Consider the following 27,400-nt stretch of genomic DNA (forward strand, 5'->3'; position numbering starts at 1 on the left):
ACGAGAGAGGCGGACCCGGAAGTGATCACGTGATCGGGACGGACGAAACCAGGAAGTGATTTTATACTTGCTGTTTACATGCTTTTATGTGGGTAGCTATGTTAGCATAACCCACCACTCGCAAAGTAAGAGTTTTTAACCATTTATTTTTAATAAATTGTCTTTGATACTATTCAATTGGAGGTCCTGCCTCTCTCTGTCCTATATTGCACAGCTTTATCGGTTTCCAGTGAGCTTGGAGCCTAACCAGTGTGGGAATCTTCCCTCTTAAGTGGAGCATTGCAAACCCAGAGCCTGGGGTGATAGGGCTCTGGTAAATGTGAGTTTTTTTCCCCACATCCCCTATTTTTCACATATTTTTTGACTTTGTCCAGATAGTCTGCACTATATGTTGTTATTCTCTATCTACAGATCAGTTTAGCGCGCTTTCTTTGGTAAATATCTGTTATTTAATCTGTGTGTACTTCTGTATCACTGGTTTGGAGTGCTGCCATACTGTATGTTTTATATCCTATAGCGCTGACACCCTGTTGGTTCTTATTTCCATACTATTTAATGTTTAGTTTTTTGTGGGTGGAAGGTAGTTGAGGTGGAGATGGACGTAGGGATATTATTGACTGGTGCGTGGTTTGGGCAAAAGAGTGCATGGTTAACAGTCCTTGGGGCTATTATACTGCTACTGTATGGCAATGTTTCTCTCTGTTCTGTCCCTAAATAAAGTAGTCGTTGGTAGGCAAGATTCCTGGAGTCTTTTCTTGGACACGTCCGTTACTGTTTGTGCTAGTCAGAACTGTTTTGGAAGGTAATAGGTCTGCCATTATGGTTATAAAGATTAAGCAATCAATAGGCAGACTCATTCTCTCCCTGCCTTAGCCGAGTGCTAGGATCTGTTATATTGTACAGTGCTGTTAGTTTTCAAGGCCATTCAATTATGCTGTTTCTTGTACTTACAGAGAGCCTTAATGCAGAATATGTCAAGGGGGAACAGGCAGAAGGCGTAGTGTGCGAAGAACCGCCAGGTAAGGATTATGTTTGACCGTAATGTGTGTTTCCCTGATAAATGCTATATTTCCTTCAGTGCCTAGAACAAAATACCTTTACTACATGTACACAGAGAAAAAAAACAAGCATTTACAATACTAAATAAATGTAAAAAAAAATGTTTGAACCTCTTTTACTGCTTTTAACTGTTGTGTACTTTTTAAATTAAATCTCATTTTAATTCCTGTGAATGTCTAGATATATGTGATCTGTAACAAACATGTCACCATGTTTCAGTAGAATGAAACATGTCATTAAAAACACTTTTTGGGGTTTAATAGACAAGAACTCTTTTTATTTATTTATTTTTAAATTATTATTGCTATCAAACAATACAAGAATCCAAACTGATGTTCCAGTATCTGACCTCTGATTGATGCTGGAAAGAAAAATCTATATTTTATAATTATTATAGTTACAGTATATCAGAAACCTCCAGGAATATAATATAATATAATATAAGTATATAAAATCATTGTCTCTAGCGAAAAATAGACCAAAATACGCACAATTCTCTCACTACAATTCCTCAGCCAATTTCTCAAGGTAAACTTTCTAGCCACTTGCTGTGGAACCATAAAATTACGGTATGTAGCACAATATAACAAAAAAGTAATAAAACTATGTACATACGGTATCTCCGCATTCCATTCTGAGAAGCCGAATAGGTGATGGGTAAATGATTCATTAGGTACACAGGCAATGAAACGGGAACCTTACCACAAAAAATAATAAATACAAAACATCCTCTTGCATTAATACCCAGCATAGATTGAAAAATATAATTATACAAGAATTGCTGTACACATTCTCACAGACGGGTGAACCTTTAATAGTATTTACATGGGCTTAAACCCGAGTACAAGTTTTGTATGTAAGGGCGGGAACTTTCTCACGGTCCTAGGCCATTTGAAAACAAACAAGGGGGTGAAGTGAAATTCTGTGAGCAGTGGTTTTTCATTCAGTCTGCTAGTTTTCTAGTTTCCTGTATACTAACTGCTTCATACGTTTTACCATTTTAGTAAAATATTCAGTGGAAGAACAGACCGCCGCTCCTCCAACACAAGATCCTTCCAAGGTGTGAACATCCCATTCACGACACCAACACAGAGAAATGTTGCCAGCCACGTAATCGATGAAGCCTGTATGGGCGTATTTTAATTGGGCTTCAAGATAATGGACAGCTTCTTAAAGAGTTTTATGTTTACGTTTTAGTGACAGGTCAATTTTTTAACTTATTTTTTTCTCGTTGATATGATCAAATATTGATGTGAATACCCTTCCCGGTTTTTAATTAATAACATTATCTGGAAACCATTTTTTTTTTTCCCATTTGTGAAATGGAAGCAATTCTTAACATTACTTTAGTGCTCCACACAAAATATTAATATACCCAGGATCTGAATGGGAGCCCCTCAGGCTACTGCTGTTAAAATTCTTTGCTTGTGTGAGTTTTCAATAAACAAGAAATAGATTCTTCTGATCCTTGAAATCCTTAAATCCTTTGCAGGCGCAATCAAAGCAGCCCAGTGTTTGACAGCTGCATTTGGCCACATTTTATACCTAAGCTAGGTGCCTTGATTTAAATGGGAAAAATAATATTGATTGAAGCAGGAACAATGCTGGTAACATAGATGGTTTTATATATTTATTTATATGTTGGTTTTTTTATGACACTGCTCAGTTGGCACACACAGGTAATTTTTTTTTCCCTTTTTAGACAAGATAGAAGTGTGCATGACACACACACACACAAAAAAAAACAAGTCTCTGGCCACACAAAATTCTGTTATTTAATCTTTTTTAGTCTGAAGTTCTTAGTGGGTATATAAACGACAGGCATTCAAGGTTTACAGACTATCAGCAGCAATAAATCACTTTATTAAAATGAAGTAAATTTGGTGCTTAATTTTGTACTTCTTTTTTTACTGCATTATCAGAGCATCCTCATCAGCTACCAAGAGCACTGCAAAGGTCGATTTAAGTATCTCTCGCTTAGTCCGTCTGTCTTTATTCAGCTCCTGTCGATGTATCATATCTGCGGCAAGTCCGTTGTCTCTTTTCAGAAAGATGCAATTAGACCATTTCCCATTTTCCTTTTGCTGTAATTTGGTGATCAGTTGCCACCTGGAAAATACCAATATTCTGTGTATCATGGAGAGCATTCTAAAACCAGCCACCGCATCTTGATACACTTCAAGAGATATAGTCTCACCAAAATGACATTTGATTTATTGATAAAATGTATGTCCTACTACCTGCATATTCATTCTAATCCAGGAAATGTAGTTTAACAATGAACATGCCTCAGAGTATAGTTATACTGTATGGAGTCACACATCTTCTAAGTGATTCATACGGTTACCATGGCCACCATGTTTCCAGGGACACATATCACATATACAGAATGATGGGCAGCACATGAAAAGGGTTGCCCTATAGTATGTAGAATTCCAATGGTGGTGTATAAGATTAAGTAGTCAGGCAATGAAGAATCCTGCAGAATATGTATTTTAAATACTGCAGGGAAACCATTTTCATGCGTTTTCATGAATATAACAAATTTCTATGTGTCCCTGAAAACATAGTGGATATGGTAACCCTATGAATACACATATGATTTAACTACCCGGGCAGCCTGTTGCAATTAAGGCATCAAGCAAGTTTTTATTTTAATGATGATGCCTGATCTGTCTGTAGATAAAGAATATTTATTATTAATTTATTTACTTTTTTATATTACGTTTACTTAGAGCATCTTATTCTAGATGAATAGGTTTTCCCTGTACCTACTTGTACCCGACGTAAACGACTCAGAGAGCTTTGATTCAAGTGTATGGATTCAATTTTGGCTGATCTTTGCCAGACCCAGTCTGTCCTGAGAGAGGAGTTTACAAGTACTTTCTATGTTTAGTGTCTCTTCTCATTGATTAACGTTTAAGAACAGGATTTGATGATAAATCCATCACTTTCTCACAGAGTCTGGGGATAGACTGCAGGGAGATTCTATTCAGTTATTGAAAATATTTTTTTTTCTATTATTGTGGAGGAAAATTCTGACATTGTTTGATTAGATGGAAGGGGGGGGGGGGGGGGGGGGAACCCCAATTGTTATGTAATCAGAAATCCTAAAACGGAGAGTAGTAATTGCAACTTTCTGCAGGCTCGTTTCCCATCGTCCTGTAATTTTGCAGTCTTTGCTCCAGTCGTATACGAAGAGTCAAGCCATGTTATACATTGCTTGTATAGGTTTTAAACACACATGGGACACTATCTTTATAAATGGATATATAACCATAAAGCTCACAGGAACACTGTAGATCAGGGGTGCCCAAAAGGTAAATCCCCAGCTATTGTAGAACTACAGCTACCATGATGCTTTGCCTGCCTTTAGAATGACAAAGCATCATGGAAGCTGTAGTTTTAAAACATCTGGGAATCTACCGTTTGGGCACCCCGGCTCTAGATGACGCACTCCCCTTTACAAATTAGAAAAATAAAGTAACTCTCCATAACCACTGCTTCACCTTCATCTGCGATCATCACTAGTCACTAGGATAATCTTAAATCCAATCCAGTGCTTTTCCATAGGGGAAACACCGACAGCCCTTCTGTGGATTCACAGCAAACGCCACACTGTGTCAATAAGCATTGCAGTTTCTCTATGGCAGCGGTTCCCAAACTGTGTGCCAATGGGGCACACATATTTTCCCGGTGCTATGATCAATGATATATTCATGAATTTGCCCTCTCACCCCCACCCCACACAGTAACTCCCCCACACCATAACAATAACCCACATACAAACACAGTTCTCTATCCCCCCCTATCCCCTTCTACAGCCCCTATCCCAGCAGACCCCAGGTAAGTTTTCAAACTGTTCTTAAACCGTTTTACTACTTACTCTGGGAGGGCACTACTGGCACGGTAACCACTACAAAGTGCTGTAGTGGTTATTGTGCCTGGATTGTTTCTTTAAATAATCTACCAGTGCCCCTACCAAGATTAGGTTCTGAATCTGCGCTTGAACGGCAAGCATTTCTGCTGACCAGGGGCCCAGAATATACCACTGCGATGTACATACATACAACCTAATAAAAAGTTTGACTTGGGGGCGCCTTGAACCTTAAAAGTTTGGGACTAAATAGGGAGACTAAATTGTTTGGCATTGTCATGATGCTGAATCTAAATATCTTCAGAAAATGAGGGTGTTGTAGGAGGAAGTGCCCCAAATGGTTTTCTGATTGACAGCCACTAGAGGGTGACTGACAGACAAATGGAAACATTGCTGTTATTCTCAGAAATCACATTTATCAGACTGAAGGGACAGCTTCTTGGCACTAAGATCGCTACATTTAGTTGTAGTGGTAATGGTGCTTAATTTCCCTTTACACTGTATGGAGGAGAAATACTGTGCACACTGCATAGGATATTCATTATAATCTTATGCATCTTTCTGAGGGATTTCTCACATTTTGTGAATGCCACTAAATGTTCTTTTCAGCAAGAGGAGTTTGCATTCCATTGTTATTTTATTCTCCCGGCTGAGTAATGGCTGATTATATACCTGTTAGTGTATTGCTGAGAGATAAAGGTATGAACAAACCAAAGGTCCTTTTTCTCAGGGTATCTGGGACAATACTAAGCCCCCTTCAATCCAGGCTGCTGTCAACACTGTGGCTTATGGCAGGTGGCTTATTTTCCTTTCTTATTAATGTGTTTTTTTTGGTTTTCTCACATAGTGGTCTTGGCTAATTGTGAGCTGCTGGGGAAAGTGATATGAGTGTATACAAAGCTGCTAACTACCCAAGATTCCACTTTAGAATCCATCCAGGGATACAGGTACTGCACGGCCATACTATCAGCAGTGCTGTATCTTTTATTTACTTATTACTGGCGTTTATAGAGCACCCACCTATTCCGCAACACTGAATGTTGCTTTGTTCGGCATACTCACTGTGATGGTGTACATGGAACACTTTCTAACTATCTCCATCCATTGCCAGTAGAAATACAATATTTAACTGAATGTCACCAATAATGACATTCTGGAACTAATGTAATCTTGCTAGTCAATCTATGTAGGAGTCTCCCCATTCTGTTGGGGAGAGCCTGCGGGTTGGTGTGTCAAGACCCATGGCCATCTCTTCTGTATCTCTGATTCTATGTTAAGTTACACCCTGGGCTTCAGATGGAACCTCTGATTTAGACATTTACCCCACTTATGGACTGTCCTCATAGCCTTGAGGTGAAGCATCAGAAAATCTCAGTAGCACACTCAGCATAACATTAGTCCCGTGTACCTTTTGCGGTTATATGTGAAGATGTCCATATGCTTACTCGAACACTAATCAGAGAGTGCTGGTGGAAATCTAATTGACAAGCTCATGTCGTATTACTATAACCATAATATATGATTAGATTATAAGAGGAAATTGAGAGAGACACACAGTGCTCTGCAACACTTGTTAAAGGCACATCACACGGGTTAACCTCTAAGAACCAATGATACATGACATCACAATCCAGTCTGCATGTACTATCCAAATTCATCAGGTTTAGGCACAAAAGTGAGCATTGATGAAAATGCTAAATTATTTCAAAAGGTCAAAATTGCCAACCTTGAAAAATAAAACGATTCAAGTCAGCTATGTTTCAAGTGTTGGCCTTCAATTTGAAATTCACTTTAAATGACTATTTATTGTATCCTTACTTTTGGTGAATAGCCTTTCCTAGGATTTCAGTTTTGCAGTGACAGATATTGGTCCAAAACAAACTAAACTCACCTTAAAATAATGTTTGCTATTTTTGGTGAAGACTAAGTTTGGATTCATGTCTCACACTCTGAGTGACCTCATTAAGTTATTTTAAGTTAAAGCCAGTAAGGGCCATATGGAAAATCTCATACAAAGGTTTAAATGGATTCTCCAGTGTAGTGCCCCTCTCCCTTTCACCCGCCATCCCAAGTGGCTGAAGGGGTTAAAACTATTTTGCAGTATCAATATATAGATTGTTTAAAAGCTCATACTGCTTTAAATATATTTTAGAAGATGGTTTTTAAAGAGTCTTTAAGATGTTATGTACAATCTTATGCCAACTGCTTTGCGATTCCTAAAAGAAAATGTACACTTTTGTGTTTTTTTGTTTAATTTCTTTTAACTAAACCATAAATGTTGATGTATGAGCTAACAGGAGAATCTTTCTAATTTGACTAATTTTCCCAGTTTGTATCACTGGAATTCACCATTAAGGGGTTTATTTCAAGTTAATTAAAAATATGGTTACAAAATTGTTGAACACTGTTTCCTTGTCACAAAGGGCATTTAAATTGTGTCACTTCTTTGGAGTATGCACTGGGGGAGGGGGGAGGGAGGGAGGGGGACAGGGGTACATGTAGTCTGTGTAAGAGTTTCTTATCGACTGTTCACGTCTGACTGTTACAGATATTAGCGGACTGCTAATATAAGTTTACCTACCGCAGTTAATAAAGGTTTGTGAACAGATTTTGCATATTGTGTTAAACTACAGATGAATTGTTTGGGAATATGTAAAGCTAATAAAAATATTAAAGTAAAAGCGTGTGATCAGTTTTTTCAAAATTGTATGTTTGTCATTGAAGATGCAGTAAAATTATATACCGTAGTTTGAAAAACTCACAATTTTACAGATGTTTAATCATGTTAAATGTTAAAATAACAGGGATGGTCATTCATCGTGAGTACTTACTTCCACAATTTCTTAATAAACATGACAATTAAATCTGTTATGGTTTTTCCTTGTATGAACACAGAGAATATAGAATTTTTCATGATACCCGACATTAAAATTACTTTAAAACTACTGGTCATTAAATGACATAGCAGTGAAAAGGGACACTATAGTCACCAAAAAAATAAAATAAAAGCTTAATGAAGCAGTTTTTTTCTGTATACATCATGCCCCAGGAGTTTCACTGCTCAATTCTCTGGTTCATTATTATTATATTATTTATAGAGCGCCAACAAATTACGTAGCGCTGTACAATGGGTGGACTAACAGACACATAATTGAGATCAAACCAGTGGACGTACATGAACTCTGCTTATTGAGATTACATGCTAGAATGAGTGGGGTATAGTGGCACAAAGGGTTAAAGTAGGGGAATTAGTTTATTAGAGAAGGGTTTATTGAGTGCTTGGTAGGTCATTTTTGACAGTTGCAGGAAACCTGGGGTGGGGGATGAGAAACCTGCTGACAGTGTAATTGATACGCTTTAATGAAGAAGTGAGTTTTCAAAGATTTTTTGAAGGAGTGGAGGCTGGGTGAAAGTCTGATTGAGAAGGGAAGGGAGTTCCACAGAAGAGGTGCAGCCCTGGAGAAGTCTTGAAGGCGAGCGTCAGAGGTGGGGATCCGGGCAGAGGATAGGCGTAGGTCTTGGGCTGAGCACAGGGGTCTCGATGGGACATGCTTGTGTATGAGGGAGGATAGGTATGTTGGAGCAGCATTATGTAGGGATTTGTAAGCAAGCGCCAGAATTTTGAATTGGGCCCTGTAACTAGAGTCCAGTGCAGGGACTGACAGAGCGTGGAGGCATGGGAGGTGCGACCGGACAGGAAAATAAGCCTCGCAGTCGCATTCATTAGAGATTGCAGCGGTGCAAGCTGGGAACATGTAAGACCGGTGAGAAGGGGATTGCAATAGTCAAGGCGAGAGAGAACAACAGCATGAACCAGTACCGTAGCCGCGTCTGGCGTAAGATATGGGCGATTGCGCGCTATGTTCTTGAGTTGAAAGCGACAGGATTTGGCTATCGATTGGACATGGGGAGTAAAAGAAAGGTCAGAATCAAGAAGAACCCCTAGGCAGCAAGCTTGCGAGGTAGAAGTGATAGTAACGCCGTTGACTTGGATGGAGACAGACACAGGAGTAGCAGCACTTGAGGGAGGAAAAACTAAAAGTTCTGTTTTGGACAGGTTGAGTTTAAGGAAGTGAGCAGCCATCCATTTGGAAATAGCAGAGAGGCAGTCAGAAACACGAGTCAAGGTGGGTGGAGAGAGATCAGGGGAGGACAGGTAGATTTGTGTGTCATCTGCATATAAATGATATTGGAAGCCAAAGGAGCTGATGAGTTTACCAAGGGAGGCAGTATAGATTGAGAACAGTAGGGGGCCAAGGACTGAACCTTGGGGGACGCCGACAGAGAGGGGTTGGGGAGAAGAGGCAGTGCCAGAGAAAGAAACACTGAAAGAGCGCTGGGAGAGGTAGGATGAGCACCAGGACAGAGCAGTATCCCGTAGACCAAAGTTACGGAGAATGTGAAGAAGCTGTTGATGATCAACAGTGTCAAAGGCGGCAGAAAGATCAAGGAGGATTAGGATAGAGTATTGGCGGCGAGATTTAGCAGCAATTAAGTCGTTGGATACTTTGGTTACAGCAGTTTCGACAGAGTGACCAGCGCGGAATCCAGACTGAAGGGGGTCAAGCAGAGAGTTGGATTCGAGAAAGTCTGTCAATCTGGCGTACACAACTCTCTCGAGGATCTTGGAGGCAAATGGCAGTAGCGAGATAGGGCAGTAGTTGGATGGGGAGTTGGGATCAAGGTTGGGCTTATTCAGAATCGGGGTTACAGTTGCATGTTTGAAGGGTGAGGGAAATGTGCCAGAGGAAAGGGAGAGATTGAAGATGTTAGCGAGAGGTAGAGCAAGAGAGGGAGACAAAGTGAGGATAAGATGCGAGGGAATAGGATCGAGGGAGCAGGTGATGGGGCGGGAGGACTGGAGCAGAGCAGAAACCTCTTGTGCTGTAGCAGGTGCAAATGAGCATAGGATGGCAGGGTGTTGTATTGATATGGGTAGGAGAGCGATTAGAGATCTCGTTCCTGATTGTAGAGATCTTCTCAGTGAATTGAGATGCAAAGTTTGTGGTGGACAAGGTGGTGGAAGGAGGGGGAGTCACAGGGCGAAGAAGAGCATCAAAAGTGTGAAACAGGTGTTTGGGTTGATGGGACAGTGTGCTTATGAGGGTGTTGAAGTAGTTTACCTTTGCAGAGGAGAGAGCCATGCTGTAGGAGCGCAGCATAAATTTATAGTGGACAAAGTCAGATGCAAAGTGATACTTTCTCCAGCAGCGTTCAGCAGTTCTTGAACATTTTTGGAGGTAACGGGTCAGCTGGGTGTGCCAGGGTTGTAATTGGGGGCGCTTGCTGCGTTTAACTGTAGGAGGTGCCATGATGTCAAGTTGAGAGGAGAGAGTGGAGTTGTACAGTGTGGTTGCAGAGTTAGGGCAGTTGAGATTTGAGATGGGTAAAAGGAGTGTTTGGAGTGTGGTGGAGAAGTGCTGGAGATCGAGGGAGTTGAGGTTTCTGCGAGGTTGGAGAGGTAATGGTGGTGAAATTTTGGTATGGGGTATGCAGATGTTAAATGTTAGCAGATGGTGGTCAGACAAAGGAAATGGAACAGTGAAGAGATCAGAGGTGGTACAGAGATTGGTGAAGATGAGGTCAAGAGTGTTTCCTGTGGTGTGAGTTGCTGAGGTAGAAATCTGTGCGAGTCCAAAGGAGGAGGTTACAGAGAGCAGACAGGAGGCATCAGGGCAGTTGAGCTTGTTGATAGGGATATTGAAGTCCCCAGGTATGAGGGAGGGAGTGCTAGAGGAAAGAAAGTGGCGTAACCAGGGGGAAAAGTGTTCAATAAATAGTTTAGGGTGACCGGGGGGGCGATAGATGATGGCAATTCTTAAAGGAGTGGGCTTAAAAAGGCGTACAGTGTGAACTTTAAAGGATAGGGCAGGAGCAGGGAGGATAGGTTGAAAAGTACATTGAGGGGACAGAAGGATGCCTACACCACCTCCTTTACAGTCAAGTCTGGGAGAACTGTAGACCACCGAAACATAAAGAAGCAGGAGTAGCAGTATCGGATGGGGACAGCCTGTGGGGATATTTATGGGATAATAATAGTAAACAGTTGAGAATTACCTACTATTTCAATTCTCAGATCCCAAAGATCGTTATCGTGTAAGTGAAATGTATTCCATATAAATAAAATCACAATTTGTTATAAAAATAGATACAATTTATTGTGACAATTTAAATAATAATATGTAACATGCGTGATAATAATCAATGAATATTTAGTATAACATAGTATGCAATACAATGGCAATACACATTACAAAGCAATTGTCAAACAATGATTTATGACGGTAGTTCACAGAGAAACGAAAGTGAAAGTTTCACACAGAGAAAGCTTCCAGCGAATAGCCATAAAAACTTTAGCTAGCAGTTAGAATAACCCTTTCAATGCTGGCTAGACCTCCTAGGTTAATTAAGACCTATTCTCATGGGATTTTAAATAAAATAACATTTATACCAGCTCATTAGTCATTTCCTGGAACCATCCAATAAGAGTAATCTACCATGTTCTATAAGCAGAATTTTAACTTGCCTAATAGATATTTTATCTTATTTTAGAACAAATCAATACACCTGGATAAATATCACGATATGCCAACATGTGATATGTCACATAAATACATACTTATTCTAATTCCATCTGCAGCATGGAATGGTTATAAATATATACTTCTTAGTTAACTAAGATTTCTAAATATCGAAATCTGATCGTGAATTATCCAGTCATATATCATGCTATTAGAAAATTTTAATTAATTTAGATTAAATTAAACCAGTATAATTACCAGTTGAGTAGACATTCTCATCTGATTAGTAGGTAGTCTCAGGAACTTGTTTGGATTTCTTGCTCTGACTCTGCGTTTCTTTCTTAGCCTGCGATCCTGACTGCCTCCTTTTGCTTTCTCTCCACACCTCCCTCTTCCCTTTGTCTTAACTTTTAAAGGAAAAATTCACTAGGTGATAGACCAATAGGGACACTGGAGGTGTGGTTACCTTCCAGATAACAATTTAAGTATTTGGTCTATAGAGGGCAGTCTCGTCCCACTAAACATACCTATCCAGGAAAGGGTTAACTTTTTCTGGTGGCTATTTTGACGTCATTTACCTTATCTTTATAGTTGTCTATAACTTAAGTTTTCTGTCAGATCAAAGAGTTCCTTTGGGCTTTCTTCAGACTATGTGTGACAAATTCTGCTATAATTTCTAATATGACAGTTCGTAAACTTAATATCACCTTTCACTACAATGGGACTCTATACAATATCGAAAGTAAAATTACATTATTTAATCTTCTCTGTCACAAATGTCTGGGTTTAGAATTGATTATATTCCATTAGCATTTAGACAGTCTGTCCATCCCCCGTTCTCAACTCTTATCAACAGGTTTGTATATACTAAGCATTCCTTTAGCTCTGGCAAAGTGGTTCGTTTTACAGAAAGGATAGAAATCTTGTGTCTTTTGTTAGCTTGAAAATAACAAAATGGAGTCTGGTCTGTTCAAACTGACTCAGGCAGTATACACTTTTAATTTCTATCATAGCACAAATGTATGCCGATATAAATATCCTGACAAGCCAGGTCTCAGTGAGTGCCAGTATTGTGAGTGAGTTAGAGATGATGAGGTCATGTATAGCTGTAGATTTGATATTACTACAAATGGAGCGAGCGTTCCAGAGTGCACACTGAATATTGGTAGAGGAGGAAAAACTGCAGGGTATTTGGAGGAGGATTGCATGGTTTCTGGTTATTTTAGTGTGAGCAGATGAGATGTGGGGCCCTGGGTTGGGGGAAACGTCCCCAGCTGCCAGAAGTAGGAGGAGATAGTGACAGGATGTGTGAATGGGTTTTATATGGGCGGCGACTAGGGTGAGATTGGGTTAGAGAAGGAGAGAGAGAATAGAGAAATGAGTGCAGGGCTTGAGATGAGAGAAGAGGGGAGTGTAGCAAAGAGGGATTAATGTAAATGTGAGTGTGTTGTTGAGGGAAGTGGGTGGAAGGGGATATTTTCATCCTGAGGGAGATGAGAGAGAAGGAGAGGAGGAGAATATAGAGCATTGCTCTGATGGGTAGGTAATTAGAGGAAAGGAGAAGGAGCAGAAGTATAAGAATGAGAAGGACTCATTCATTAAGGTAAAAGTTGCGCTGGTGATTACAGTGTCCCTTTAAATTCAAGATCAGGCATGTCAACGTGACACTGCAGGTTAGAAATTAAGACCAATTCATTTTTTTCTCAAGAGTAGGTGCAATATTTGTTAATGGCCTTTTCCCCCTTTTTAAATGTAGGGAGGATTACAACAGTGAATATTAAGTGGTGATTGTTTTATATGAAAATTCTTCCATCCTGCATAATAACACTCTAAACATGTTTAAATAAAAAAACATTTAATAAACTTTAACAGAATACTCAGTTACAAAAAAAAGTGCTACCATGTCAGTTTACACTATATACAGTGAAGGAGTAAAATGATAAATATTCATAGGGAAGAAGAAAAAAAAAAAATACAGATCACTATCATGTAACTAAAATATCTATTCTGTGCATCATATGAACATTATAACCACACATTTGGCAGGGAATGTCTTAAGTAAATTACTGGGATAACCGGACAATCATGCAATAAATATCAATGAATGCATATAGAGCAATTGAACCATAATACATGAGCTAAACTTCTCCACTGAATTTTAGAGAACCGCACGAAAAACACTTCATCATGAAATACAAGTTGTGCACCAAGATATTTGTACATGTTGGCAAAAAATAATAAAAAAATCAATGACCTTTTAAATGTTTCCTATTGATTACATTTATGTGAGGACCAGTCCTAACAGTTAAGCGCCTCCAACCCCTCTGGATATTGGAGCCAGGTACCGTTCCTTTCTGGCTCTCATACCCAGGCATGCGCAGTGCCGTCACGGCTTGTCATAGACTATCATTACATTCAATAAGACAAGAGAATCATTTGATTGCGACAAGCACTGTGTATATACTAACTGCCCCAATGCTCTTCTATGACTAGCACTGTACAAGCCGAGAAGGAGCGTGCGGCAGCGCTGATGGGTACTTAGCGCTGGAGAAAAAGGTAATTTAAAGAAACACTCCAAGCACTATAACCATTGCAGCACTTTGGTAGCTGTTGAAAAAGTGTCCTTCAAAAGCAAAATGCGTGGTATGTCTCCTTTTCTCCCCTAATGTATTTTTAGCACTTTGGTAAATTTTTCTGTGCCGCCTACTTGCCATTGTTTTATGTTTTGGGTAGATTTTTGAACAGTTGCAGGAAGTGGCACACGGCCCCTGACAAACGCCAGGCACAGTCAAACCATTGCTAAACTGTTTGAGTACTTACATGGAGGACACCAGGGTACCTCTAGCACTATAATCACTACAGCACAGTATAGAAGTTATGGCACTGTGAGTGTTCCTTTAAAATCACCTCCTGTAGTCTGCACAGGAACAACCAATTTTAAATGTAAAAACAAAACCTCCCCAAAACGACACATTCAGACATGAATATACAGAATGCCTTGCAAAAGTATGCTGACCCTTTACCAATTCTCACATTATTCTGACGGTCTATATATTAACATTTTATGGTTTGTGTGAGCAATACTTTAGTTGCAAACATTTAAACTTGGAAAGTATATTTTTTATACAAGATGACATTGGGTTTATGGTAAATATTTTGATGGAAAACAATAAAATTGTTGTTTTTAAAAACATTAATCCCCTCTGCCCTGGAAGCTTCTTAAGTTACACAGCTCGAAAAAAAAACCCATATTGTTAACCAACAATTGGCGTCTACTTGCGAGACATTAAAGTAGCCAGCATCTCTCTTTGCTGCATGACCCATGATCCTTATCCAAAGTGGGACTTTCAACAAGACACAAAGGAAAGCTGTGACAATTAAGAAGAAATATTCTACTGCTGCAATAGAGAATATTGGAATGACATCAGTTCGGAAAGTAAACACAAAGCAATATCAAAGTGTCTGAAACTCCCAGTTAGCACTGCTGGATCAATAATCTGTAAGAGGGGAGGATTCCACCCAGACGCTACCTATAAAAGGAGGCCATCGGTCACTTTAATGGCATTTTGGGGGTCAGAAGCCAAGAATTTCAAGAGATCTACTCTCCCATCAAATACAATTCCTGTATGAGTGGTGTAGTTTAAAGACACATTACTGTGAGTATCATTGCTGTGGAGCGGTTATACACTCGGACACACCAACAATATGGAGCTCCAAGAAAAGAGAAACACTGGGATAGAAAAGAGGGACAGAGCGTCCAAAATAGAGACTGTCCCTCCTAAATTGGGACACTTGGCAGGTATGAATATGCTATATTTTGCATGCTCTAATCCTTGTAGTTTTATCACAAAAATAACTTCTCTTTTAGTACGCCCCCTCATGCCAGAGACCTTTCTTATCATTGTATACATCTCAGACCCAACAGCACTGCTTTTAATTCACAACCTGGCTGCAGACAGAGAAACTACAAACAGGCAGTGATATCTTTACTATATGCTTTCCTGAGTGCCCTCTCCTTCTTATGTAGGTTATTTTGTAGTTTAGATCATTCAACACCACCACTGGTTGAGCTGTCAAAACATTTGACAAGGAAATGTTATAAGGTTTTCTAGAATGAGGGGCGTGGCTTAGGTTTTGCAAAAAACTTTTTTTTGTTCAAAAACTACAGAGATTTGAGCACCCATAAAATACAGCCTATTATTCAAATGCATTAAAGTGGCCCTGATGAATGGCGCGTCCCTTCTACCTGCAAAACATAGCTTCATTAGATAGTAACATGATGGGATTGAACACTCCTGCAAGCAGCAGATTTCAGTGTTTTCCTTTAAGTAATATCTTCTCCCCCCCAATTGCACAGCGCTGAGGAATATGTTGGCACTTTAAAAAGTCCAGTAATAATAATAATTACACATTAATTCCTAATTTTGGCTTTAAAAATATACCCTTAGAACGAATGAGTTTGCAATAAAAGGTTTTGGCCATTTGTGAGTATGTATCATTTGTAATCCTGAAAGGAATGATTATTTTTAATGGGTACGAATACTTTTGCAAGGAAATTCCTATAACACACAGCTGCAGTGCAGTCCAGCTCACAAAGATGCTAGAGGCAACAATGTTAATAGTTCTTCTAAATAAGTTACCAATGTTGTAGAATTCACCATTTGTATTTTGCCCGATATATCAATTAAAGGGTTACTCCAACGGTTTCTTATTTTTAATAAAAACGTAACTTGAATCCATCGTCAGGTTCTCCCCAATCCTTTCCAAACCTTCCTCATCCTCACGCTGCATTAGGCTTTTCTCATAGAGATGCATTGTTCGACCTTGGGCAATCCGCTTCTGATAAAGAAGTACTGGATTCCAATGTACAGCGCTACGGAATGTGATGGCGCTATATAAAAATAATAAAATAATAATAATTCTCTATCACTGCGCATGTGAGTGACTGCTCATCTCTCCACTAAAGCCAGTCTGTCTCGCAATTCTGGCAATCTGAGCAGTGAGCTGGGGAGGGCTGGACAAGGAGCGTGAACTAAACAGGGGAGGAAAATAACATCCAATTTAGAGAGGCTGGGAGGGCTGGACTGTGAAGGCTGCACAGAAGGAGGGGAAAATCATACATAGATCAAGTGCTGTGTGCGCGCAAGTTCCATGCATGAGGTCCAACAGGCTTCTCCTTGCAGGAGTGCTGCCTCAGAGGGAAGAAGCTTTTTACATCTGTCGCCAGAGGTAACTATATCCGGGCACAAATATACAGATGTATCTGTCTAAGCAAAGGTCATTGGGGGTTGGAATAACCCTTTAAATAAATATATAGTAACTGGAAAGCAGATGATTGTAACAATATTTGATTTGGACCCATCAGCATGGAGTAATGCACGGATTCACGTATTACCTGTTTGGTCTGTAGCCCAGACTCCTTTAGTATGGTTACAGGATATTAGGCAAATATTAAACTTCTCTGCAGGCTGTTTCTGCTGGACACCCAATGGGAGTTATAATCATCCTCTCAAATGATATTACTCAATAATGGTGTCTTCCAACCCAAACTATTTTAAATATACTACATACTGCTCTGTTAGTGTATATTATGTATACAAACGCTTCCTGAGAAAATTCAGAACAAAAACACATCACCCCCTAGAGCGAACAGCATTTGTTTCACAATGCATCTCAGAATACCTTTTCAATGGCTCATTGCATGCGACAATTATCTAGGAAAAAAAAAAAAATATTTTTTTATTCCGAATGTCTAGGATATGCTCACGATCTATTAAGAATAATTTGTTTTGGAGAGGTGTACGCACGGAGGATGGGAGAATTTTCTGATTTAGATATTTTTGCATTTTTTAAGTCCTTTCAAGATTACATGTTTAATGAACAAACCATAACGTTAAAACCCCTTCAATCACTTACCTGAATCCAGTGCCAATGTCCCTCGGCACTGGGTCAGACGCCACCCATGCTCTGAGACCTAATGCGCATTAACCAACACTTTCCTATGGGGATTTCAGTGACGGCGGAGGTCCTCATGCATAGCGTGAGGGTGTCCAGCGCCATTTAGACGACCAAAGCTTCTAGAGGTGGAGTTAATTAACCCTGAGAGGTAATTATTGCAGTGTCCTAGAAACTGCTATAATTACTACTGTAGGGTTAAGGGAAATTGCACTAAGACCACTTCAATGAGCTGAGGTGGTCTGGGTGCCTATAGTGTCCCTTTGACACTGCATATCAAAGTTAGATTTAAAGTATTTAATGGAGCTACCCACTATTTAACAATTCTGCAATAGACACATTCTGTCCGTTCCTTCATTGATATCCATATCCGCATTTTGGTAGAAAAACAATGCATTAGCCAATGTAAGATAAATTGAGAGCAAACACTCTTCCAGGACATGAAAAAATTAATTTGATCCCTTCATAGAGTATACTTAGAATAAGGTCTAAACAAAGTGCTGCACTGCAATGTACAGTGATGACACGGGTAAAAAGGTTACTTGTGCTGAATTCCTATATATAAATAGCTAGAAATAAAGACTATCTGGGATTTAGGTTTATGGAGAATAAACCCATCTGCAGGTAACAGTTCTGTGAACCGTAACAGATTAAACATTCAAGTGAAGTGCAGGAGGGAAGGGATGTAGCACGTAGCATGTAAACATTCAAGGATAAGAACCGTATTGATGAATCCTGATTATCTGGAGCAAAGAAGCTTGGCGGTGTTTGAGTCAGCTTTGCAACCAATTAAAGGTGTTACAGACTCCTTCACCAACAGATGCTTGATCAAGAAACCTGGGCGAAATCCTTTGGTGCCCAGAATGTTGGTTGCTATAGGGAATGAGACCTGTTTGTACATCGAACATGAAGCATTACGGTCTGCACTGCTTATTAAACAGCTGTGTGTACAGGAGTAGCGGAATGCGAAGGGGACGACCCCCGGTCTGATGAAGAGGACACAGATCGGGTTGCAGCTTCTCTCTGAAGTTCCTCCAGCTTCTTCTGAAGTTCTGCTCTTATGGACAGGAGATCCTTAAGGTTCTGATGAATTGGCATCTGAAAGTATAAAATAGATATGTCATTTGTGTGTTAATACAGCTTTAATTATTTGATATGAATTTTAATGGTTTCAGCAAAAGCATTTAAAAGAGCATGAAAAGAAACGCACACAACTGTGTTGCATTATTACGGTTTGTTTCCAAGAGAAAGCTCCATGTAAAAACAAGGGAACACACGTTAGTAATCCAATTTATGTTGTGAATGCTCTAATGATAGGTTACCTTATTTATAGGATACCAAAACAACTTTGCATTTCTAGAGGATAATTTGCATAAATTATAGGCTTTGGACTAGATTATTCAATTGCCTCCTTTGTGTGGTGAATTGTTAATCTACACAGGTCTCCTAAAAACATAGTTAAACAGTGTATGCGCTGCCAAAACTAAATATTTGATAGTACCGAGTGTTTACTGCAGGGTTTCCCGACCTGCTACATGTACACAGAAGCACTTCTCAATAGGGTGAGATGATAGTACAAAGCACATTTTAATTCAGATAATAATTAGAAAGAAATTGTTGGTAGAAGCTTGAAAGGACACTAAGCATGAACACAACTTTAGTGTAAAGATAAACTATAGTCACCGGTTTCGGTGTATAGATCATGCTCATGCAGTCTCACTGCTCAATTTAGCAGTTAAATCACTTTGTTTATACAGCCCTAGTCACACCTCTCTGAATGCAATGTGCACAGCCTTCCTAAACACTTCCTGAAAATTGGATCTAATGTTAAGCTTCCCTTATTGCACAATATGTTTATTTGAGAATTACTCCCCTCCTGCTCTGTCAATATCCTGCTAGACCTTGCAGGAGCCTCCTGCGTACCTTCTAAAGTAAGTTAATATCTCATTGAAAATTAAAACCCTTTTATCTTGCAGGCTGTGTCAGTCACAGCTAGGGGAGGTTTGGCTAGGACTGCATAAACAGAAACAAAGGTAATTTGACTCCTAAATGGCAGATAACTGAGCAGTGAGACTGCAGAGGCATTGTCTAAACACTAAAACAACTTCATTAAGTTAAAGTTGGTCCCTTTAATTAAGTGGTTTTGGTGTATAGATCATGCACATGTCTCTCTGCTCAATTCTCTGTCGTTTAAGAGTTAAATCACTGTTTATACAGTCCTAGAGACTCTCACAGCCTCCCTACACACTTTTTGGAAAATATTATTAAATTTAAAAAAATTAATTTGCTTCCATTATTGCACATTTAGAATTTCTTAATTCCTGCTCGGTTAATAGCCTGCAAAAGACTATCCGGTGTGTGATTAAAGTCGAATTAACAGGGCGGGCAATAAAAACTTCTAAAGTAAACACACATTGCTGTAAGATCGGATTTAAAATGAGACCATTGTTTCCATGCAGGCTGCGTTAATCACAGTGAGTAGAGGTATGGCTAGGGCTGCATAAACCATGAATTAACTCCTACATGACAGAATTGAGGAGTGAGAATACAGGGGCATGTTCTTTACACCAAAAGCACCACATTAAGCTAAATGTATTTTGGTGCCTATACAATCCCTTCCAAAATGCTGGTTTTGGAGTTCTTCAGCAGATCAAAGACAGTTATGGAAATAAAGGTTACGGTCTGCTTGAACCACAACTTAGAGAATCCTTGACATGTAGAGATTGCAGATATAATGGCCAGTTTGCAATGATTATAGCTATTGCCCTACAGAATACATTTGAAAAAGGTATGCATGTCTTATTTGCACAATTCTTATCACACAACCATATAAATACTGCCTTGGAAGGCTAAACTGTTACTTGTACCATAGTGCGAAGGCAGATCTGCATCCCTTGTGCATCCTCTACTAATCTACATACCACAAGAGGTCAGGTATAGACTGTAGACGTATAGGTGTTAATTAAAATAACATGATGTTAAAGAACCACTCTAGTGCCAGGAAAACATACTCGTTTTCCTGGCACTAGAGTACCCTGAGGGTGCCCCCACCCTCAGGGACCCCCTCCCGCCGGGCTCTGGAGAGAGGAAGGGGTTAAACTTACCTCTTTTTCCAGCGCCGGGCGGGGAGCTTTCCTCCTCCTCTCCATCTTGATCGCGACGTCATCGGCTGAATGCGCATGAGCGGCAGGAGCCGCGCTCGCATTCAGCCGGTCGCATAGGAAAGCATTTACAATGCTTTCCTATGGACGCTTGCGTGCTCTCACTGTGATTTTCACAGTGAGAAGCACGCAAGCGCCTCTAGCGGCTGTCAATGAGACAGCCACTAGAGGATTTGGAGGCTGGATTAACCCTCATTATAAACATAGCAGTTTCTCTGAAACTGCTATGTTTATAAAAAAAAGGGTTAATCCTAGAGGTACCTGGCACCCAGACCACTTCATTAAGCTGAAGTCGTCTGGGTGCCTAGAGTGGTCCTTTAAGTATATTGTTCTTGATCACTCATGTACAGTGCGATAAACCTGTAGTTTCTATACACATGTTTCAGTATCCCCAGTTACAGACAATGACACATTGTGCATGTTAAGATAGAATGGGGTTTCCCTACGTCCTTGTCATGAAGGGGTTATGGCAGTACTGCAGACTAAGCAGTCACAAGTCACATTGTGTAGCTGAATCTCTGAGCTGTGGTTGCCATCCTTAGGGATGTCAAGTGTTATCAGGACATGTCCCATGATACCCATTGTACAGCGTTATGGAATTTGCTGGAGCTATATAAATAATAAAATAATAATACCCAGGCAGTTGCGGTCAGTGCGGTTATATATTCAACACACCAACAATTTAGAGAAAAGAGAGAGAAATAGCCTTATTCAATAAAGTGAGAATTATCTGGAATTCAAAGTGAAATTTAAGGTCAAACTACCCAAAACTGGAAGCATACCTGAGAATTTGTATCATTCTGTTAGAGACGTGGCTATTCACATACTTTGCATTGAGGATTTGAATGCATTTCTCCTTGGCTATACTACAAAACACCAGTAAATGGTGCAGGTTCTTCAGATATCAAATTGGTTACAAAAAGCATTAAAACAAAGACCTATAGTGAAATGAAAACCAAATTGCAGCATCCAGGCAAAAACTGCTGATTTGGAAAAAAAAAAAATATATAACTCTTCTATAAGTACAGCTGGGCTATTTCAGTAGGAAAAAAAAATATTTTTTTTTTTTTTTTAAATAGTGTATAGCGATACCAAATCAGGATTTTTTTTTTTACTTAAAGGGACACTATAGTCACCTGAACAACTTTAACTTAATGAAGCAGTTTTGGTGTATAGAACATGCCCCTGCAGCCTCACTGCTCAATCCTCTGCCATTTAGGAGTTAAATCCCTTTGTTTATGAACCCTAGTCACACCTCCCTGCATGTGACTTGCACAGCCTACCATAAACACTTCCTGTAAAGAGAGCCCTATTTAGTCTCTCTTTATTGCAAGTTCTGTGTAATTAAGATTTTCTTATCCCCTGCCATGTTAATAGCTTGATAGACCCTGCAAGAGCCTCCTGTATGTGATTAAAGTTCAATTTAGAGATTGAGATACAATTATTTAAGGTAAATTACATCTGTTTGAAAGTGAAACCAGTTTTTTTTTCATGCAGGCTCTGTCAATCATAGCCAGGGGAGGTGTGGCTAGGGCTGCATAAACAGAAACAAAGTGATTTAACTCCTAAATGACAGTGAATTGAGCAGTGAAATTGCAGGGGAATGATCTATACACTAAAACTGCTTTATTTAGCTAAATTAATTTAGGTGACTATAGTGTTCCTTTATGGATCAGAAAGAAGGGGAAAAAAATGTGCAATCCTTTTAATTGCTTCCACGATTTACAGTCCCCAAATACTCTCCCTGTCAAATGTTATGTGTGATAAATGTGGGAGGGAGGCACATGCCATTCTACGCTACACGATTAGTAGTACCCTGTATAAAAATAAATAATAAAAAAAACAAGGCGTGACTAGAAGGTGGCAATTTCAAATCTCACATTGTGGCAAACTGTTTTATTATCCAGCAATAACAACAATAATAAAAATTTTTTTTTTTTTTAAAAACTTCGACACAGTCCTAAAATTATCCGTAAGTAAAATCAGGAGAATGGGGGCAGGGAGGTATGAAAGGATGCTTACAGGAATTGCTAAACAAAGGCTATTGCTGTTTACTGAATGTGTGCAGGGGTGTATAACGCACGGAGCGTTCGTGTTTCAAGGACACGCATTACCTTGAAAATTGTTAAGTGATGAATCTATTTGTTCTCGCTGAATGAGTCTTTTTCATCTTTTCTTGCTATGGGAAGTCTAGATAGAAAAGCTACTGTATTTTAATGCCATTGTGTGGTCTGAGCTACACCACACTGCCATTTATTCTCATTTATCTGCAAAGTCACATTTCCTTCAAGACTCAAAGCGATTCCTTTTTTTGTGGCTCAGTAATTATTATTTTTTTTGAGAAAAATATATAAAGAAATAAAAAGCATTCAATCTGGCTGGATTTATAAATAAAAAAAAAAAAAAAGCTGTGTCAATTAATTAATGACACAGTGAAAGGTCGTATTCAACCAATTAAGATAATTAACATTTTATTGCAGTGCTGTGCAGGAAGCAGACCTCACAAAAATAAACAAAGGTACTTTCTGTAATGTGCCCACAACGACAGCTCTAAACACGGTAAAATCCCATATACACTCATTATGAAATATTGCACATCTATGGGCCAGGTTGGCGAGATAGAAACTCTCGCATATTAAATTGTACAAATAATGCCTTGAGATATATGGCTCTTTCAAGGGCTACAAGTTTTCATTATATAATCGAACAATCTATTGATTATGCTGTTCATTATTCAAAGTAAATTGATCTTGAATGAAATCTCCATAGAGTTATAAAGATGCCATAGCACGCACGCACGCACGCAATAAGTATCACTTAAGAGATTATATGTGTCCAAAGGCAGATTTAACCATTGAACATTTAACAGAGGAAAAAAAAAACACACAACAAGGATTTGTGTATTTGTGGAGGGCTCTGGAAAGTACTATACATTTTTCATGTCAATATACATATTATTAAAAGCGTATATTACTTTTTAGAATTATTTTTTAACGAATAGTGAGAAAACTCAAACGGGTTAAAGACTTGCGTTAAAGACTAATACAATATGGGGGCGTGTCCGACTTCCGGCCTGATCGGACGCATGGAGTGAGAGCTCCTCCAGTCACCGAGCCAAAAAGCTAACTAAAACGGATAAAACAGCACGAACAAACGCTAAACACCGGCGAGAGAACGCAGGGGTATATACCCACCGAAAGGATGTCTCCCTCGAAGCAGACAAAGCTCACTGACCCGTCCAGAAATCCTAAAAAAGACCGCCATAAACTAATCCAAGATGGCGCTGGACCGGAGACTCCAACGCAGGCCTCAGGAAAATCGACGGAGCCCGACCAGCCTCCAGATTTGGAAGGGCATATTACCAAATCCTACATTAAAACCATGCTCCAGAACCTGAGAGCGACGATCAGGGAGGACTTTACTACTGCTATCTCAGGCATCCACCAAGAAATAGCAGAGTTGGGGGACCGCACTGACCACTTAGAACAGAAGACCGAGGAGCTCTGCTCAGCCCACAACGCAGCAGCAGACAAGCTCCAAGCACTGGAAGCTGATAATGCGAAATTGTGGCAGAAACTAGCAGACATGGAGGACAGATCACGAAGGAACAATGTGAGGTTTCGTGGAATAGCAGAAAACATCCCGGCGGACAAACTTCATGAATATATCACCAACATGTGCACAACGCTAGCTCCTGCTATCAGCAGCACGGCCTGGGAACTTGACAGAGTTCACCGCCTGCCGAAACCGCCACGCCTCACACCCGACACCCCACGAGATGTGATCGCTCGTTTCCATCACTATAAATCAAAAGACGCTCTCCTCCAGGCGGCTAGATCAACACCCAACCTACCTGCACCATATGATGGCATTGCGTTGTATGCTGACCTGTCAGCCATGACTATGGCCCGCCGCAGGGACTTCTCCACAATCACTAAAACACTACGCAACAACAAAATAGCCTACAGATGGGGATTTCCTACGAAACTGTTAGTCTGGAAGGAGGGAAAACTACACACACTGGCAGATCCTGACCGCGGTCTTACCGTCCTGAAAGAATGGGGCCTTTGGGACCCTCAGGGCCCGTCCGCTCCTCCAGAGGCCTCCCAGCAGCGATTCCGTCCGGAATGGAAGATGGTGGGCCAACCCAGGCGCTAACCCGACATACGTCTCCAGCATAAAAGAACTTACAAAAGAACTTTCATAGCAACAAAAAAGAAAAAGCAAGAGGTCTACTAACCGAGGACTCACTCATCAAGTGACCGCGAAAATGTCTTCTCATGCTACTCGATGTATAGCTGACTACAGGACTGGTAGTATTATTTAGGCACCATTGTTGCATCATAAAATGTATAAAACTGCCCATTCCAATTAGCGCTCAGATACTAGAGTGTCCCTATTTTAATGTTGAATCCCTGGGGGTACTGGGGTTAGGAAGTGGGCCCCCAACACCACCCGCCCACCGCTCCCCCTTCCTGCTTGCAGGGCGCGAGCGGCTTTCGTCCCACAGACCCACCACACGACATGGCATCACAACCACCGGCACTGCCGGGCTACATAGGTGCTTATGACCACGTAGGGGCCACCGATAGGCACCAACTGCTGCATGGGGATGGGGCGGGAGGACAGGGTCTCCTTACCTTGGGCCACATCTTACATCACGAGGTGACCATGAGAGTGGGAGACAAGTCCACTTCTAACTATGGGACCATACAGGCCGTCTAAGCCTACTAACCACAGTACCTCACTCACGTAAACTAGCCCCCAGGGAGTTGAGAATGACAGTTACTAGTCCGGGCAAAGTTATTTTCTCTCCATTTATAAAAAAAAAAAAAAAAATCCAAAACAAAGAAAAAAAAAAAATTAAAAAAAAAAAAAAAAAAAAAAAAAATTACGATTGACAATAAAAAAAAAGTATACCTCCAAAGTTACTTACACAGACAAACCTATTACCATTCTCCACTATGCAGAGAGACTAGGATAAATAACCCACAATGATTCTGATACAGTGCCTCTGCATACCTGGAGGGCTAATTACATAGTTCTCCGGTCAAACTATCCCATATGTCAATTTGTGATGTTATGTTCTTCGATGACACTACTATGGCTCGGGAGCACGCTCGCTCCACACGTTCCCCAATTAGGATGTACACTGGAGGTACGCTAATGTATTCTCCGGCCCATCCACAGGTTAACTCTCAATGGAGAGGATTCTGTACATACCTTATTTGTAATGTTTACGTTTTTGTCTCTGTCACCCTTCCCCTTGTTTTCCCCCCCAAAATCCCTAACCGTTACCTGTCCCACAACCAAGGTGGATTACCACAGCTTAGATACCTGGTAGACAACCCTTATAGATATTACACGAATCTCGCCTATCATCGAGGCGGAGGGTGGCGTTATGGCACTACAATCCCAGCCCCAGCGTCATACAGCTATAATAACGATTCCTACATTTCTCTGATATGACACACCAATTTAAGTGCCTATCCATGAACGTAAATGGTTTGAACAGCCCATTCAAGAGACATGTAGCCATGAGGGAAATACACGACTCCAAGGCTGCAATAATTTGCCTACAGGAAACTCACCTAAGCGCGCACAACCCCCCGGCCTTCAAACCAACCTGCTATCCACAAATGTTTCATGCATTCTCCCCAAACAAGTCCAAAGGGGTCGCTATACTGTTTCATCAAGACTGGGTCTTTCAACAGACAGGGATATATCAAGATAAATTGGGCAGACTACTAATCTTAGTGGGCACACTAAATGGCATAATGATCACGATAGGCTCCTTATACGCCCCCAATGAAGCCCAAACACCCTTCCTACAATCAGCATTCGTCAAAGTGGCTAAACTTAGACAAGGCCACACTATAATATGTGGGGACTTCAATTGCACTCTGGACCCCAATCTGGATATTCAGAGGGCGCAAGGTAAAAAACCCCTACAACACGCCACATCCTTGAGCCGCAAACTCTCCGCAATACTACACACTAACGACCTTTATGATACCTGGCGTAATCTTTATCCTAGCGGGAGAGATTACACCTTTTTCTCACCCGTACACCACACGTACTCGCGCATAGACATGTGCCTGGTCGATGCAGTGACATTACAAAACGTAGAGGACGTGGAGATTAGAAACAGGACATGGTCAGACCATGCCCCGATTATCACCACATTCAGAACTTTATATCCCACAAGGGGAAGGAGTACGTGGAGGTTAAACGACTCCCTACTTAATGAGAAAGCGCTCATAACAAAACTAGCCAACGCAATTCAGGTATTCTATGCAGTACATGATAAGGACGAGTCAACCATTTCGACGCAATGGCTGGCTCTCAAAGCAGTAATTAGAGGTCTCTTAATACAAGCAGGAGCGCTCCGCAAAAGGAAAGGCAATCAGGTTAAGGCACAACTTTTAGAGGAACTCACACGAACGGAGGCTAAAAACAAAACCAATCCGTCCAAGAAATTAACTACCCTAGCCAACAAAATAAAATCAGAGTTACATGCAATATCCCTAAACTCACTGGAACAACAAATGCGTAAACTCAACCTAACCCACTATATGCAAGGTAATAAGGCAGGCAGATCATTGGCTCGCCGCCTAAAAGCACAATACCTACAATCCAAACTCCCATACATGACCTCGGCCTCTGGCGAGAAACTCTATAACCCCCAAGACATAGTGGAAGAACTTGCATCATATTATGACACGCTCTACAATTTAAAACATGCAAAAGACACCCACCAACCCTCCATGGACGAAATCCATGAGTTGATAAACAATGCAGACCTGCCACGTCTGACAGATACACAA

At 40.4% G+C, this 27,400-nt stretch overlaps 2 protein-coding genes across 7 annotated transcripts in view; one reads left to right on the plus strand and one right to left on the minus strand.

Moving 5' to 3' along the window:
• The window catches only part of CD99L2 (CD99 molecule like 2), a 76,967-nt gene extending 74,446 nt beyond the window's left edge, over positions 1–2,521 (plus strand). For all 3 annotated transcript variants that reach the window (XM_063431965.1, XM_063431967.1, XM_063431966.1), the window contains 2 exons: positions 954–1,019; positions 2,064–2,521. In XM_063431965.1, the coding sequence (XP_063288035.1) occupies positions 954–1,019; positions 2,064–2,125 (128 nt within the window). In that variant the 3' untranslated portion in view covers positions 2,126–2,521. The remainder of the gene's footprint in view (positions 1–953; positions 1,020–2,063) is intronic.
• Positions 2,522–14,051: 11,530 nt separating this feature from the next.
• The window catches only part of MTMR1 (myotubularin related protein 1), a 72,766-nt gene continuing 59,417 nt past the window's right edge, over positions 14,052–27,400 (minus strand). For all 4 annotated transcript variants that reach the window (XM_063431969.1, XM_063431970.1, XM_063431968.1 and 1 more), the window contains one exon: positions 14,052–18,510. In XM_063431969.1, coding sequence (XP_063288039.1) covers positions 18,346–18,510 — 165 coding nt within the window. In that variant the 3' untranslated portion in view covers positions 14,052–18,345. The remainder of the gene's footprint in view (positions 18,511–27,400) is intronic.

This window comes from Pelobates fuscus, chromosome 9, assembly GCF_036172605.1.
Source record: "Pelobates fuscus isolate aPelFus1 chromosome 9, aPelFus1.pri, whole genome shotgun sequence".
Classification (NCBI taxonomy): domain Eukaryota; kingdom Metazoa; phylum Chordata; class Amphibia; order Anura; family Pelobatidae; genus Pelobates; species Pelobates fuscus.